At 45.9% G+C, this 14501-nt stretch overlaps 1 protein-coding gene across 1 annotated transcript in view; it reads right to left on the bottom strand.

Moving 5' to 3' along the window:
- Ranbp10 (RAN binding protein 10) overlaps window positions 1-14431 on the bottom strand; it is a 63611-nt gene extending 49180 nt beyond the window's left edge. Inside the window, exons 1-2 of the mRNA XM_021169300.3 lie at window positions 13787-14431; window positions 12909-13020 (exon numbers count right to left, since the gene is read on the bottom strand). Coding sequence (XP_021024959.1) covers window positions 12909-13020; window positions 13787-14201 — 527 coding nt within the window. The 5' untranslated portion in view covers window positions 14202-14431. The remainder of the gene's footprint in view (window positions 1-12908; window positions 13021-13786) is intronic.
- Window positions 14432-14501: the final 70 nt, after the last annotated feature.

Here is a 14501-nt window from a genome sequence, read left to right as displayed (position 1 = left end):
CAGGGTGCAGTGACCCATGCCAGTCATCCCAGCCCTCAAGAGGCAGACATAGAAGGACCAGGAATTCAAGACGAGCGTGTGCTACTATCGTGTATCTACATATAGTGTACAAACCAGTAAGTGCTATGAAGTCAACCTCAGATTAAGAAAGAAAGAAAGATATCCGTATAGCTCAAACAAAAAGAAAGACAAACTAATTTCAAAATAGACAAAAAAACCATACGGCTGCTTCTTTTTGTGCTTTTTTTATTTTATATATTATTAGTATATTATGAATGTAGGTATATGTAAGCCATTGTACATGCATTTGTATTGGGAACAGGAGACAATTCTAAAGGATTGGTTCTTTCTTTCTACCATGGGTTTCTGGGGTCAAATTCAGATTTTCAGGCTTTATCCAACAAATGCTTTTACCCACCTAGCCATCTCAGCAGCCCTATAGACATCTGTTAAAAGGTTTAGAAACAGCTAGAGCTGGGGAAGTTGTTAAGGTGTAGCCCACTTGTCTAGCATACATGAAGCACTGCGTTTGATCTCCAGAATTGCAAAAATTACGTTTAAGCAAGGCAGCAAAGCCGAAAATCTCAGCACCCGGGAAGTGAAGACGAAGACAAGGTCAGAAGTTCAAGATCATCCTGGGACACACAGTGAGCTTGAAAACAGCTAAGATACAAAAGCAAAGCGAAGCAAAAAAACAAACAAACAAAAAAACAAAAATCCTATGATTTTTTTTTAAAGTAATTATACAGAATAAGCATATGAGAAGATGCTCAACATTACTGGTCACAATGAATGCAAACAAACAGGCATGTCCATCAACAGATGAGCAGATAAACACATGTGTCTGCCTGGATGCCTAGTTCTCTAGCTAGCTACACTGTAAGAAATAACTCAGTCATAAAAAAGGAAGCAGTTCAGGTTCAAGCCACAGCATATACCTTCAAACCATTGTTACACCAACAAGTCAGACACCACAGGACTCACAGTGTAGGATTCAACTGATATAAAACTATCTAAAATAGAGCTGGAGAAGTGACTCAGTGGTTACGAGCACTGACTGCTCTTCTAGAGATCACGAGTTCAATTCCCAGCAACCACATGATGGCTCACAACCATCTGTAATGGGATCCGATGCCCTCTTCTGATGTGTCTGAAGACAGCTATTTGTATTTATATATACAAAATAAATAACTCTTTTTTCAAAATATCTAAAATAGGTATATTTTATAAACACAGAACGTAAGGAGGGGCTGGGAGGAAAAGAGAATTACTGAGTTTTGGGTTGAGTTCTGTTTAAGGCAGAGTCTTACTATGTAGTCCCAGCTGGCCTAAACTTTTTATCCATCTGCTTCTGCCTCCCGAGTGCTGAGATTAAAGGCTGTGCTAGCACACTCAGACTGGAAATAATTAGTACAATAGGATAATATTGTTATCCTAAGTACAACCACTGAATTACACATTTAAACAAGATAAACAGGACAGGCATAGTGGTACATGACTTTAATCCCAACACACAGGAGGCAGAGACAGGTAGATCTCTGTGAGTTCAAGGTCAGTCTAATCTATACAGTGAGTTCTAAGACAACCAGAACTACATAGTGAGACTCTGTTTTGAAAAAAGCAAAAAGCTTAGGCAGGCACGGCAGTACACACCTTTAGTCCCAGCACTCAGGGAGCAAAAGCAGGCAGAACTGAGTCTGAGGCCCTCCTGGTCTAAAGAGAGCAAGCTCTAGGACAGCCGCCAGGACTACACAGAGAAATTCCTGTCTGAAAGAAAGAAAAGAAAAGAAAAGAAGAGAAGAGAAGAGAAGAGAAGAGAAGAGAAGAGAAGAGAAGAGAAGAGAAGAGAAGAGAAGAGAAGAGAAGGGGGAGGGAGAGAGGAAGAGCGAGAGGGAGAGAGAGAGAAAGAGAGAGAGAGAGAGAGAGAGAGAGAATACTAAAGTGGACACAAGGCATATTTTACGTGGAAGGTCTTCAGCACACACAGTCAGCCCCTTGTAGCTGAGCCAGACAGCACGAGGGTCAGTCGGCTCTTCCTGATAAGACGAGTAAGGTCCTGGCACCAAGCTCAGTGAGAAGCATCAGAGCAGCCTGTCCTCTGGCCTTGTGTCAGGCCAGAAATAAGAAGCCCCTCCTGCTTGCCCAAAGCAAGTGAGAACGATGACGAGCACAGACCCAGCTCTTCTCGCTGGCTCTCAGAGGGAAGGTGGATCTTATGGACCACCAAATCCTTGTGCACCTTAAATAATGACCGATGCATAAAGTGCAGGATGGGGCTGGTGAGATGGCTCAGTGGTTAAGAGCGCCGACTGCTCTTCCGAAGGTCCAGAGTTCAAATCCCAGCAACCACATGGTGGCTCACAACCATCCGTAACAAAATCTGATGCCCTCTTCTGGAGTGTCTGAAGACAGCTAGAGTGTACTTACATATAATACATAAATAAATCTAAAAAACAAAAACAAAAAACAAAAAAAAGTGCAGGATGAATTTGGCTACAGAGCTTCAAGCCTTTACACTTAAAGGTTCTATCAATGTGATAGCTCTGGTAAGAAGTGATACAAAAGAGGGGAGAAGAAGAAGAAAGAAGAAGGAGGAAGGAGGAAGGAGGAAGGAGGAAGGAGGAAGGAAGAGGAAGAGGAAGAGGAAGAGGAAGAGGAAGAGGAAGAGGAAGAAGAAGAAGAAGAAGAAGAAGAAGAAGAAGAAGAAGAAGAAGAAGAAGAAGAAGAAGAAACAAAAGACCTGAGGCTCAGTGCTGAGATGGCTCTGGGTAGCTGTGGGAAGCTGAAAGCCCACCTTCCGTGATTTAAAATAAAAAAGATCATGTTTGGTTGTAGTAAACACCTTTAAACCTATCTGAGGCAGAGGCAGGTGCAGCTCTGAGTTCAAGGCCAGCCTGGACTAAGCGTGAGTTCCAGAACAGCCAGGGCTACACAGAGAAATCCTGTCTTGAAAAACCAAAAGGAAAAAAAAGTCCCCAATCTCCAAGGAGCTCAAGGGATTCACCCAGAATTTTCATCTTGACATCTAACACTTGAGCCACAGCTCATCAGCCGGCAATCTTGTTCCTCTCAGAACTTGCCCCAGATAAAAGAAACCAACAGACTCAATAACAGAGAAGACTCTGACAGTGGCTACAAAATGTTTCCTGGAAGACCATTCAGGAAACACCAACTGACATGTAGGTCTGAAGTAAGAGCTAATACTTGGCACTGGAGACTGTATTTCATAGTCTGAGGAGCCCACTTAATACCACATAATCCAGATGTGGGGACACACACACATGGGTACACACACAGACACACACACACATGCACACACACATGGGTGCACACACACACACCAGCACTCTAGAAGTAGATCATGGGCTATCCTCAGCTATATAGTGACTTTCAGGAAACTCTAGAATACATGAAACCTTGTCTCAAAAACAAAGGCTGGAAAGATGGCTCAACAGTTAAGAGTGCTAGCTACTCTTCCAGAAGACTTACATTCTCAGCACCCATGTCAGGCAGCTCACAGCTACCTAACTATAATTCCAGCTCCAGAGTATCTGACACCTTCCTTTGTCCTCTACAGACACATCCATACACATGTGCGCATATACACAGACTCACACACATACCCACAGTTATATATATATAAGTTATCAGTGGTACTATATACAAGGCCCAGGGTTAGATCCCTAGCACTTAAAAAGTAAGAAAACACTGCTCTGCTTGTTTGCTTGTTTCAGACAGGGTTTCACTCTGTAGCCTAGGTTGGCCTCACAACACTCCTCCTGCCACAGTCTTCAAATTGTGGAGTAACATGAATACCACACCCAGCTAAAACTATATATATATTTTAGAGACTGGAGAGATGGCTCATCAGTTAAGAGCATTTGCTGTTCTTCCAGCAGACCCAGGTTTAGTGACCAGCAGCACTTTCAGAATGCAGCTCACAACCACCTGCATGTAATTCTAGCTCCAGGAGATCCAACCCCTCTTCTGGCCTCTGAAGGCACCCCCATACACATATAGATACACAAATGTACATACACACACACACACACATATGTATGTATACGTATATATACAAACAATTTTTTAAAGTATTTTTAGTCAGATGTGGTGGCACATGCCTTTAATCCCAGCACTAAGAAGGCAGAAGCAGGAGAATCTCTTTGAGTTTGAACCCAGCCTGGTCTATGTATCAAGTTCAAGGCTAGCCAGGACTACATAATAAAACTCTGCCTGATACTGAAATGTATGCCTTTAATCCCAGCAGTCAGGAAGCAGAGGCAGTTAGATCTCTGAGTTGAGGCCAGCCTGGTCTACAGAGTCAGTTCCAGGACAGCCAGGACTGTTGCACAGAGAAACTCAGTCTGGAAAAACAAAACAAACTCACATTTCTTAGCCAGGTACAGTGACACAAACCTTTAATCACAACACTTAGGAGGCAGAAAAAGAGGATCTCTGTGAGATCAAAAGCCTGGTCTACACAGCAAGTTCCATGCTCTGCTCATCTCCCAGTCACCTCTGAAGGCTGAAATTGTGATAAAGAAATGTCAACTGCCTGGTATACTGTGAACTGAGAAAAAAACCTGGCCTAGAATGAATGCTATTATCAGTGTTTGCCCTGGAAACTCAAGGCGTAATGGTGTATTTGAGCCCTGACATTTGTCATTCCTGACCAGTTTGGGTTTTCACTGCTGTGTTGAAACACCATGACCAACACAACTTGAGGAGGAAAGTTTGTATTTGGCTTTTACTTCTAAATCACCATCATCACTGAAGAAAGTCAGGACTAGAACTCAGTCAGGACAGGAACCTAGAGGCAGGGCTGGCACAGACGCCATGGAGAAGTGCTGCTTTCTGGCTCACTCCCCATGCCTTCTCCACCTGCTTCCTTAACAACTCAGGACCAGCACTCCAGGGGTGACCCAGCCCACAGTTGGCTGGACCTTCCCCATAAATCATTATTTAAGAAAATGCCTACATGCTTGCCTACAGCATGATTTGCTAGAGGCAATTTTTTTCTTTTCTTTCTTTTTTTTTTAAAGATTTATTTATTTATTTATTTATTTCATGTATGTGGGTACATTGTTGCTGTCTTCAGACACACCAAAAGAGGGCATTGGAGCCCATTATAGATGGGTGTGAGCCACCATGGGTACTGGGAATTGAACTCAGGACCCCTGGAAGGGCAGTCAGTGCACTTAATGGCTGCACCATCTCTCCAGCTCTAAAGGCATTTTTTCAGTTAAGGTTGCTCATTTCTGATGACTAGGTGTTGTATTACATTGATATAAAACGAGCCAGCACACTGACCTAAACTAAAGAGTCCTGAAATCTGAAGATGCCTTCTAAGACAAGAAGAGAGGCAGGAGAGGGGTGGAAAGAACTTTCTAGGCCCCCTCCCAAATCCCTACACGGTCCAGGGCATCTTGTTCTGACATCTCGGTGACAAGGGACTACTCTCTACTCTATCATCAAGTCCTCTAGTCCTTGCAAGTCAGCCATGACTCCACATTTTGGTCCCAACAAAGACACAGTTTACTCTTGAAGCTATGAAGACATTTTACATGGATTCTGAGAGGCAGAGAAAAATCCTTGCACTAAGAACAGCTACCTCTTCTCTCAGACACCAGTCTTTTTTCCAACTTGATCCTTGACCACACAAGACCCCCTCCAGGACTCTACTTTTTCCAGTGGTCTGCTAAATTCATGCTCTCTGCTCAGCCTGACAAACCCTGGCTTGCCTTCTAACTGGGAGTCTCCCCTTTGTACTGACCCATCTACAGAAATAAACCAAGCTTCCCAGAGACGGAAGACGAAAAAGGAGGCCAGTCTAGGAATCTCCCTAGAGGTGACCTTTCACCAAAGAAGACTTAATTTATAAAGGACCCAAGGAGCGAGCCAGGGTTTGGTGCTGTACCCAGCACTCTGGAGGCAGAAGCAGGTGGACCTCAATGAGTTTCAGGTCAGCCTGGTCTACACAGCTTGGTCCAGGCCAGCCAAAGCCACAGAGTAAAACAACACCAAACACTCCCATCACCACTCATGGGGCAGTGTGATGGCTCAGTGTGTGAAGGTGCTTGCTGCCAAGCCTGCTAACCCGAATTCTATTGCCAATACTCACACAGTACAAGAGAAACTACTTTTTGACAAGCTGCCTTCTGACCTCCCTGTATGAGATGTAATGCAAGCACACACACACACACATATAAATACTAACTTAAAAGAATCCAAAAGCCAATGGCACATGCCTTTAATCCCAACACCTGAGAGGCAGAGGCAGGCAGATCTCTGGGTCCAAGGCCAGCCAGGTCTATACACAAGTTCCAGGACAGTGAGGCTACACAGAGAAACCCTGTCTCATAAAACAAAAAGCAATAAAATAAAATCTAAGAGCCATTGAGGTAGCAGTGGGTAAAGGTACTCACTGCCAAGACTGAAGAGCTGACTTCAATCCCAGGGCCCACTTGGCAGAGGAAAAGAAAGGAGGGGACCAACTCTTGTAGGGTGTCTTCTGAAATCCACATGTGTATTCGAGCACATGGGTAATACCCCCCCAAAGAAAATACCAATTTTTAAATTTTAAAGAATGTTCTTGGGGAGTGGGGGGGGGGTATGGGGGACTTTTGGGATAGCATTGGAAATGTAATTGAGGAAAATACGTAATAAAAAAAAAGTTAAAAAAAAAAAGTGTTCTTACTTCCCATTCTGAGTTCATAGTTGGATGCAGGCAACAAGTTATAGTGAGGAGTCTCCACTAGAAAAATGAATTCCATGCCAGGTGTGGTGGCGCACGCCTTTAATCCAAGCACTTGGGAGGCAGAGGCAGGCGAATTTCTGAGTTCGAGGCCAGCCTGGTCTACAAAGTTAGTTCCAGGACAGCCAGGGCTATACAGAGAAACCCTGTCTCAAAAAACCAAAAAAGAAAAAAGAAAAATGGATTCCAGCTTCCTCAACCCATGCCAGAGCTACATCCCAAGATGTCCAAACTAGTTTTCACCTTCAATGTAGGTAAGATTCTATCACCCCAAGAGGCTCCAGAGGCTCCAGAAACAGCACAGTAGTTGGTACTTGAGGAAACCTGCATCCTCAAGCTCAGCAGCCACTCCTAATTCTACCAGCTCTGGGGCAGTCAGGGAGAACAGGACCCCACTGCTGGCTCTACCTGCGAGTGCTCTGAGCAAGGATAGCACCTAGTCCTCAGGGCAGAGGAGGCAAGACATTAGCCAGGCCACAGATAAGCAGAGATCCAACAGCACTGAACTATGCACAGACCCAGAATGGGGGGAGGGGTTCTTGAATGAGAGGACCAAGAAGGTGACAGGTAAGATCTTTTTTTTTTTTTTTTTTTTTTTGGTTTTTCGAGACAGGGTTTCTCTTTATAGCTCTGGCTGTCCTGGAGCTCACTTTGTAGACCAGGCTGGCCTCGAACTCAGAAATCCGCCTGCCTCTGCCTCCCGAGTGCTGGGATTAAAGGCGTGCGCCACCACGCCCGGCGACAGGTAAGATCTTAATAAAGTGACTCTCGGTCTCCATTACAAATCATTTTGGGTGATCCGAACACATGAGAAGGAAATGCTTAGGCATAAAACATAGGATTTTACTGTCTTTCAAAGAGAAGCTGGCAAAACCAAGCCATCAGACAACAACCACATAAGCAGAGAATCACTCTACCTCTGAGAAAGAGAAAGGACCATACAAGTGAAAACTATGCTCCGGGGGAAAGACCTAAAGCCACTGGCCCACATGGACAACACTCTCAGCAGAGGCCTGCTAGACCAGACTGGCCAGAGTCTATACACGCAACTACCCTCAAAACAAAGTCCGAGATCCTTGGCCACAATACACAAGGGATTTTCCATTTGGCCCCTACTTAACTCTGCCCTGGGCCCCAATTTTTCCAAATAAACATGGTCTCCCTGTGTAACCCTAAGCTAGCCTTGAAGCCAAGCTGGGTTCAAACTTTTGATATTCCTGCCTCTGGCACCTGAGCGCAATAAATACAAGCATAAGCCACCATGCCCAGGACAGCCTACATCTTTTCCTGTGTCTTCTGCCCAAAGCAGCTCTTTCTCCATTTGCTTATCCTGAGCTCTTTGTGATTTCATCACCATCTCTTCTGCAAGTGTCCCCTCAACTCAGAGGTGTACAGAGTGCGCTAAGCCCTGGGCCAACCCAGAAAGGGTCCATAACACAGACTAGCAATTCCTATGCCCCTGTGAGGTAACTTGTAGGGGTATATCTCTCATCTCTAAATAGGCCTCATGTCTGTGCTCCTAGAGCCCAGTCCTAGGACAATCAATGTTCATCCTGGCTTGTAGCGTGGATGGGTGGGTGTGCTGCTATGTGATCAAACAAACGAGAGGTGGCTGGCTGTAACCAAAGATCCTTACTCAGGGCCCTAGCTGAACACAACCCAAGCAGCGCTCCCTACACCACCTAGTGCTCTAGCCTAAGTCTGCTGTTCTTGGGTAGAGCCAACCATCACATGTCAGGAGGCCTCTGCCACTAGGATGATGTTACAGTCTATTTTGAGGGTCACACTGAAGCCAGCCAGGACTGCCACACCCTCCATGTGTCATCATAAAAAGCTGGGGATATCCACAGGTCCATAAAATCAGCCTGAGGAACCCAGATGGCCCTTATCTCAGAGGGGCACCCCTGGCAGGGCATCTCCTCACCCTATCAGACCTGCTCCCTAGGTTCACAGCTCTGGTGACTTGGCAAAGTTCAGCTGAAGCCTATCAGTCTATGCCAGGCTCTAAGCTCCCTCACAGAGCCCTCCCTCCTAAACAGGAAGAATCCAAACACCCAGCACCCTGCCATGAAGCTAATTACCTATTAGAGTCACAGATCCACAGGTAGTGCCTACTGGAAACTCCTACTCATCCCTCACTGCAGTGCCCAACTTTACATTCCCTTATGAAAAGCTCTTCTCAGGCCTACTGAACAAGCCACAGGCTCCCTGCGGACAAGGCTAATCTATTGCTGTCTTTGCTTCTGCTCTATTGTATCTGGTACATTCCGGATGGAAAAACAACAACAACAACAACAACAAAAGCTCTATAAGTCCTTGAAATAACACTACTCTGCAGCCCTGGGGAAGCTTAAGCAGCAAGAGGCTGCCACTTGTTTGAAGCTAGCTGAACTACAAAGCAAAGCTGTCTCAAAAGGATCCCACCCCAAGCACACAGACCAAACCTTTCTGTGAGGGGCTGGAGAGAGAGCTCATCGGCTAAAGGCACGGGTGCTCTTCCAGAGGACCTGTGTTTGATTCCCAGCACCCATGTCAGGTAGGTAACTACCTAGAATGCCAGGTCCTGGGGATATGCTATCATATTCTAGCCACCTCTAGTACTGTGCTCACAACACATATACCCAAACACACACACACACACACACAAATGTAACTAAAAATAATAAAATCACTTAAAAAAAACTTTCTGTAAAACCAAACCAGACTAGCTTAGTCTTTTCTATAAAAACACTAAGAAAACAAAAGCACTTCTGATGAACCATGACAATAAAAAAAAATGGATTAATAAATACTGTAAGTAGGAACACACAACTCTACAGAAAGACAGGTTTACAGATTCAATGGGAAAATGAGTCAGTCAAGTCCAGCAAATGACATGGCCTGCTTTTCTAGCCTCAGTGAACACTCTCCATGTCTGTCCTATCCCCTGACACTGTGATCTTGTAAGGATGTTCCTCACACCAACCCAGAGAAGACATGCAATAGCAGCCATAATGGGAGAAGTCAGCAGCAGCTCAGACACGTGTCTGGGATCAGGCAAGGACATCTGACAGGTGAGACGATTGCACATCTTAAGCCCTGCAGCCAGGGCAGGCTACAAAACATCTCAGGGACTCACCCACAAAACAAGTCTATCTATCGTCATCTGCGCCAGTCATTTTCTAGAGATGCTCAAATGAGACAACACAGGAAGGCTACAAAACCAATAGCTATAGCTGCAGTTAATGCTTGTGCCATCAACAAGACCTGAGTCAGAAATATACTTCCAACATTGATGGAGAGGCACTGTCTGTCTCCCTTTTGGCCTCCTCAAAAGCCAAACCTGAAATGGAGTTCTGTACATAGCCAGAGCTACACAAAGAAACCCTGTCCTGAAAAACAAAATAAAGAAAAAGAAAAACCTGACCTATACTATGTGGCTCATACCAATAACTAGTTTTATCTCAGCCACAAAAAGCCTTTCAGAAATTCCAGAAAGTAGCCTTGAGGAGTTATATACCCACCCCTATCTTACTGCTTTAGTTGTCTGTCAACTGAAGCAAGCCACTACAGACACACACACACACACACATATCACACATGATTTTATAAATTTAAGCCTTCCAGATCAACTCAACAAGTGTATTCAACATATGTAAAAACACCAAGAATAAATCCCGGGAATGTGGCTGGTTGGTAAGTACCTGTCTCCTGTCTAAGAAGCCCAGGGTATGATTGTCAGCACCGTCTACATCAGGGAGAGTAGCATGTGTCTGTTATCCTAGCACTGGGGAAGTAAAGGCTGGAGGATCATGAGTTCTAGGTCATTGTCCGTCATAACAAGTTAGAAGCCAGCCTGGAATACATGGAACTTTGTTATTTAGAAAGCAAAACAAAAGCTGGGCCAGGTGGCGCATGCCTTTAATCCCAGCACTCAGGAGGCAGAGGCAGGCGGATTTCTGAGTTCGAGGCCAACCTGGTCTACAGAGTGAGTTCCAGGACATCCAGGGCTATACAGAGAAACCAAAAAAAAAAAAAAAAGAGAGAGAAACAAAGGCTGGGAAAAACACTCTTCATTTTGTTGAGACAGGATCTCATTATGTAGCCCTGGCTGGTCTGGGATTTGCCATGGAGGTCAGCCTGTCTCCCTCAGCCTCCAGCATTGGAGATTAAAGGTGTGCATCACAGTGTAAACAACACAACACTCATACAGTCTAACACAGCTTTCTTCACAAGAGCCACTGACATCTAAAAGGGCAGCTGAAGGAATCCAGATCCAGTTTAAATACTCCCCTTCTGAAAACCTGCTCTTGTCTCTCACTGGCTCAACCCTTATCTGTGAAAAAAGGCCACAGAGAAAAGATCCATTTTCCTCCCTACAAGTTTAAGAAGTACACCTATCAGTCTCCCTGGCAATATCTGAGTCCAACACCACATCTTAGTCAACACTGTAACTATTTTTGAGGTGTTTGGGGGTTTTGGGTTTTTTTGTTTTTTGGTTTTTCGAGACAGGGTTTCTCTGTATAGCCCTGGCTGTCCTAGAACTCACTTTGTAGACCAGACTGGCCTCAAACTCAGAAATCAGCCTGCCTCTGCCTCCCAAGTGCTAGGATTAAAGGCGTGCGCCACCACGCCCGGCAAGGTGTTTGTTTTAAGAGGTCATTCTCATTGATACTGACTTAAACATTTAAATATGTTTTATCCGCTGGTGGAGAGAAATACTAAATCTTAAGTCTTCCAGCAAATGTAAGTTTTCTATCTGCAAATGAAGCAGATGGGAATGAAAGTTAAAGATGCGACAGATTCCCTTGATTAAAATTCTAAAGTCACTGAATGTTAAGGCTAAAGGCAGTTTAGATAGATGCTCACTGAACTCCCCAGAATGACTGTGATGAGACTCAAGCCCCAAGATGTACTCAAGTCCAAGGCCCCTCCAAGGCCGGGATGTCACAAAGTCACTAAGAAAACATGCAAGGCTCTGATCCCAACAGTCCTGCCCAGACTCAGCCGTTTTGTTTTTTGTTTTGAGACAGGGTCTGATGAAATAATCCTGGCTATCCTGGGACTCACTTTGTAGACCAGGCTGGTCTCTACAGAGATCTGCCTGCTTCCTCCCCACCCCCCCACACCCCCACCCTTGTGCTGGGATTACAGCCTTGCATCACCATGCTCAGTTCAGGCTCAGCTTCTAAACCTGGCATTTTGCACACAACATAAGTGAGACAGTTGTTAAGAGACAAAAGTTATCTAAAAGCTTAAAAACACACACTCAGCCAGGCGTGGTGGCGCACGCCTTTAATCCCAGCACTCGGGAGGCTGAGGCAGGCGGATTTCTGAGTTCTAGGCCAGCCTGGTCTACAAAGTCAGTTCCAGGACAGCCAGGGCTATACAGAGAAACCCTGTCTCGAAAAACCAAAAAAAAAAAAAAAGCTTGTTCCAAAATAGTTACAGTCACATTTTGGAATAGCTTGGGACATCTGCTTTGTTACAATTACTAGATGGATAAGGAGACTGGAGGAATAAGGAAGAGAAGGACTAATGTCCCCTCTGATGCCTTGTGTCTGCTTAGGTCACCCTAAAATAGGGAGTCTCCCTAATGCTGACTTTAATAAGACCTTCCTAAAGCTGGTCCAACTGGTGTTCAAGTCCTTGGACTGAAAAACAAGTTTATGAGCAGCAAGGTCACCTGACTCTGACTGTGTGAACACTGTTTATCCAGATGACAGTGGCCGACACAGCTTTGAAGAGAGCTGCGCAGACTCTGCTGTCCCTTTGAAGCTTCCTGACGCCTCTCCTTGTCTCAGTGCCATAAAAAGGAACCTCAACCTCAAAAACGAGGGAAGTCACAAACACCCCATGCTAGCAGGGGAAACCCCACTTGCCCTCTGAATTGTTAATGTAACCTTGTTAATTACAACCCGGATCTATGACTATCTAATTACAATACGGAAAAAAAAAAGTGCCCTCCGCTCTACCTACAATGTGTCCACTGCTCTCAAAGCCCACTCATTGTTCAGACCAGATCATGTCTCTAGTCAGAGGAGAGGTAGCCCGGATCCAAGTAGGTCAGCAGGCTAACCTCAGTCCCTGATACTAGTTCAGGAGCTTCAAACGCTGACAACGGGGAACATCAGTCCTATGTTGAGGAGGGAAAGGGATAGTAAAGAAGGCTTACCCATCTCTTCCTTTGCTGACAATCTTTACTTCAAAATAGTAAATACCACAGGCTGCTGGGATGGGGTGGGTGGCACGTACAGAGGCTGCATCTTTGTGATTTTTGCCATGACCTGATGTAAGAAGCCAAGGAAGGAATGTCAACACCAGAAAAACGCAAATGGAGGCCTCCTTTTTCTCTAGGCCATGGTAACTTCAACCCTCCCTGGCCAGAAGAAGTTCTTGTACTCTCTGAGGAATAATAAGACAACTGAGTAAACACTTAAGCCTCCCGCCTTTAGATCATCTCCACCCCAGACCAACAGTCCTGACAGAGATACTGTCCTCCACAACAAACAAAACAAGGGTAGATACAGGCAACAGAGGTATGTGAGAGAGACACTGAATACTGTTGTCCATCTCTCCAGAATCCAAACAGCCCAGCCTGGAGCCCAGGGGAAAGAAGTGGCAGAAATGGAAGTCACCAACAACAACTTTAGCACACTGCGCCTAGCCCAGTCCGGGATGACTGGCAGCCAGGCAGCCCATGCACTTACTGTGACAATGTTACCACCTCTTTTTGAAAACACGACTGAAACTAAGCCGTGATAAAGGGCCTAGCATAAGTTGGAGCCAGCTCAGGAAAGAAGGGTGGCCCTGAAGTGGAAGGTCCTGTCTAACACCAGTTTTGGACATTTAATGCAGTTGTCTCTAAGTCTAGTATTTAGGAACAGAGCAAAGGAAGCAGTGTAAACCCCGGCCTGGCCAACCCCTCTACTCTGGACGTTCCACTGGGCTAAGGCCCAACTCTCAGAAAACCCGGGCAAAGAAAGGGAAAATGGGCACAGATTCTCTGCAGACGCAGTAGACTTGTCTCCCAGCGGCCAGACCCGCTGATACCTTTGTAATGGACACGGAGGTTTCCCTGGGAGAGGCCGATGTAGTTGTACTTGTCCTTGGGGCTCCAGGAGCGCGGCAGCGGCGTCTCGTGCTGATTAACCGCAGGGTACAAACGCTGCAGGCGCCGACTCAGTTCCTGCTCTCCAGGTGACGGTAGCCCGCCCCCGGAGTCCCCACCGGAGGAGTCCCCAGCCTGCGGGTTCCCAGCTCCCGGGTCTGCTGTCGCCGCCGCCATCTTGGAGGGAGCTGCTATTGTGTCACTGGGGGCGGGGAGGAGTGCAACCAGAGTTGCCTTGCTCGGCCAATGGGCCGTGAGCATCCCAGGGTCGTAGGGAAACTGAGTCCGCGTCCCGGCAACCTTTCTTTGGACACTACTATAATTCGCCAGATTTAGACTACATATCCCACAATGCATAGCGCTGCAGAAGCCGGCCAACGCGGGTTCCTGGAGAACTTCGGAAGATGTAGTACATCACTGCTCACTCACAAGCCAGTACAACGAAGACTCCGAACCACTGAGAACTACCATTCCCGGCTGGCCAAGTGGCCAGACCTCGAAGCTCGCCTTCCTCGTCCACGGTCTCACTTTATTCTTCTGCCTCAGTTCTGTAGCTAATATCAAATTTGCTGTATTGACTGGTTCTCAGAATACCCCATCCACAGCTCCAGGTCTACCTTTACTGCTTGGCCTTTCTCCAGAGTGCTCACGGGGGCG

Source organism: Mus caroli, unplaced genomic scaffold (assembly GCF_978045245.1).
Source record: "Mus caroli unplaced genomic scaffold, Mus_caroli_1 scaffold_10, whole genome shotgun sequence".
NCBI classification, from domain to species: Eukaryota; Metazoa; Chordata; class Mammalia; order Rodentia; family Muridae; genus Mus; species Mus caroli.
This window is presented reverse-complemented; position numbering and strand designations above follow the sequence as displayed.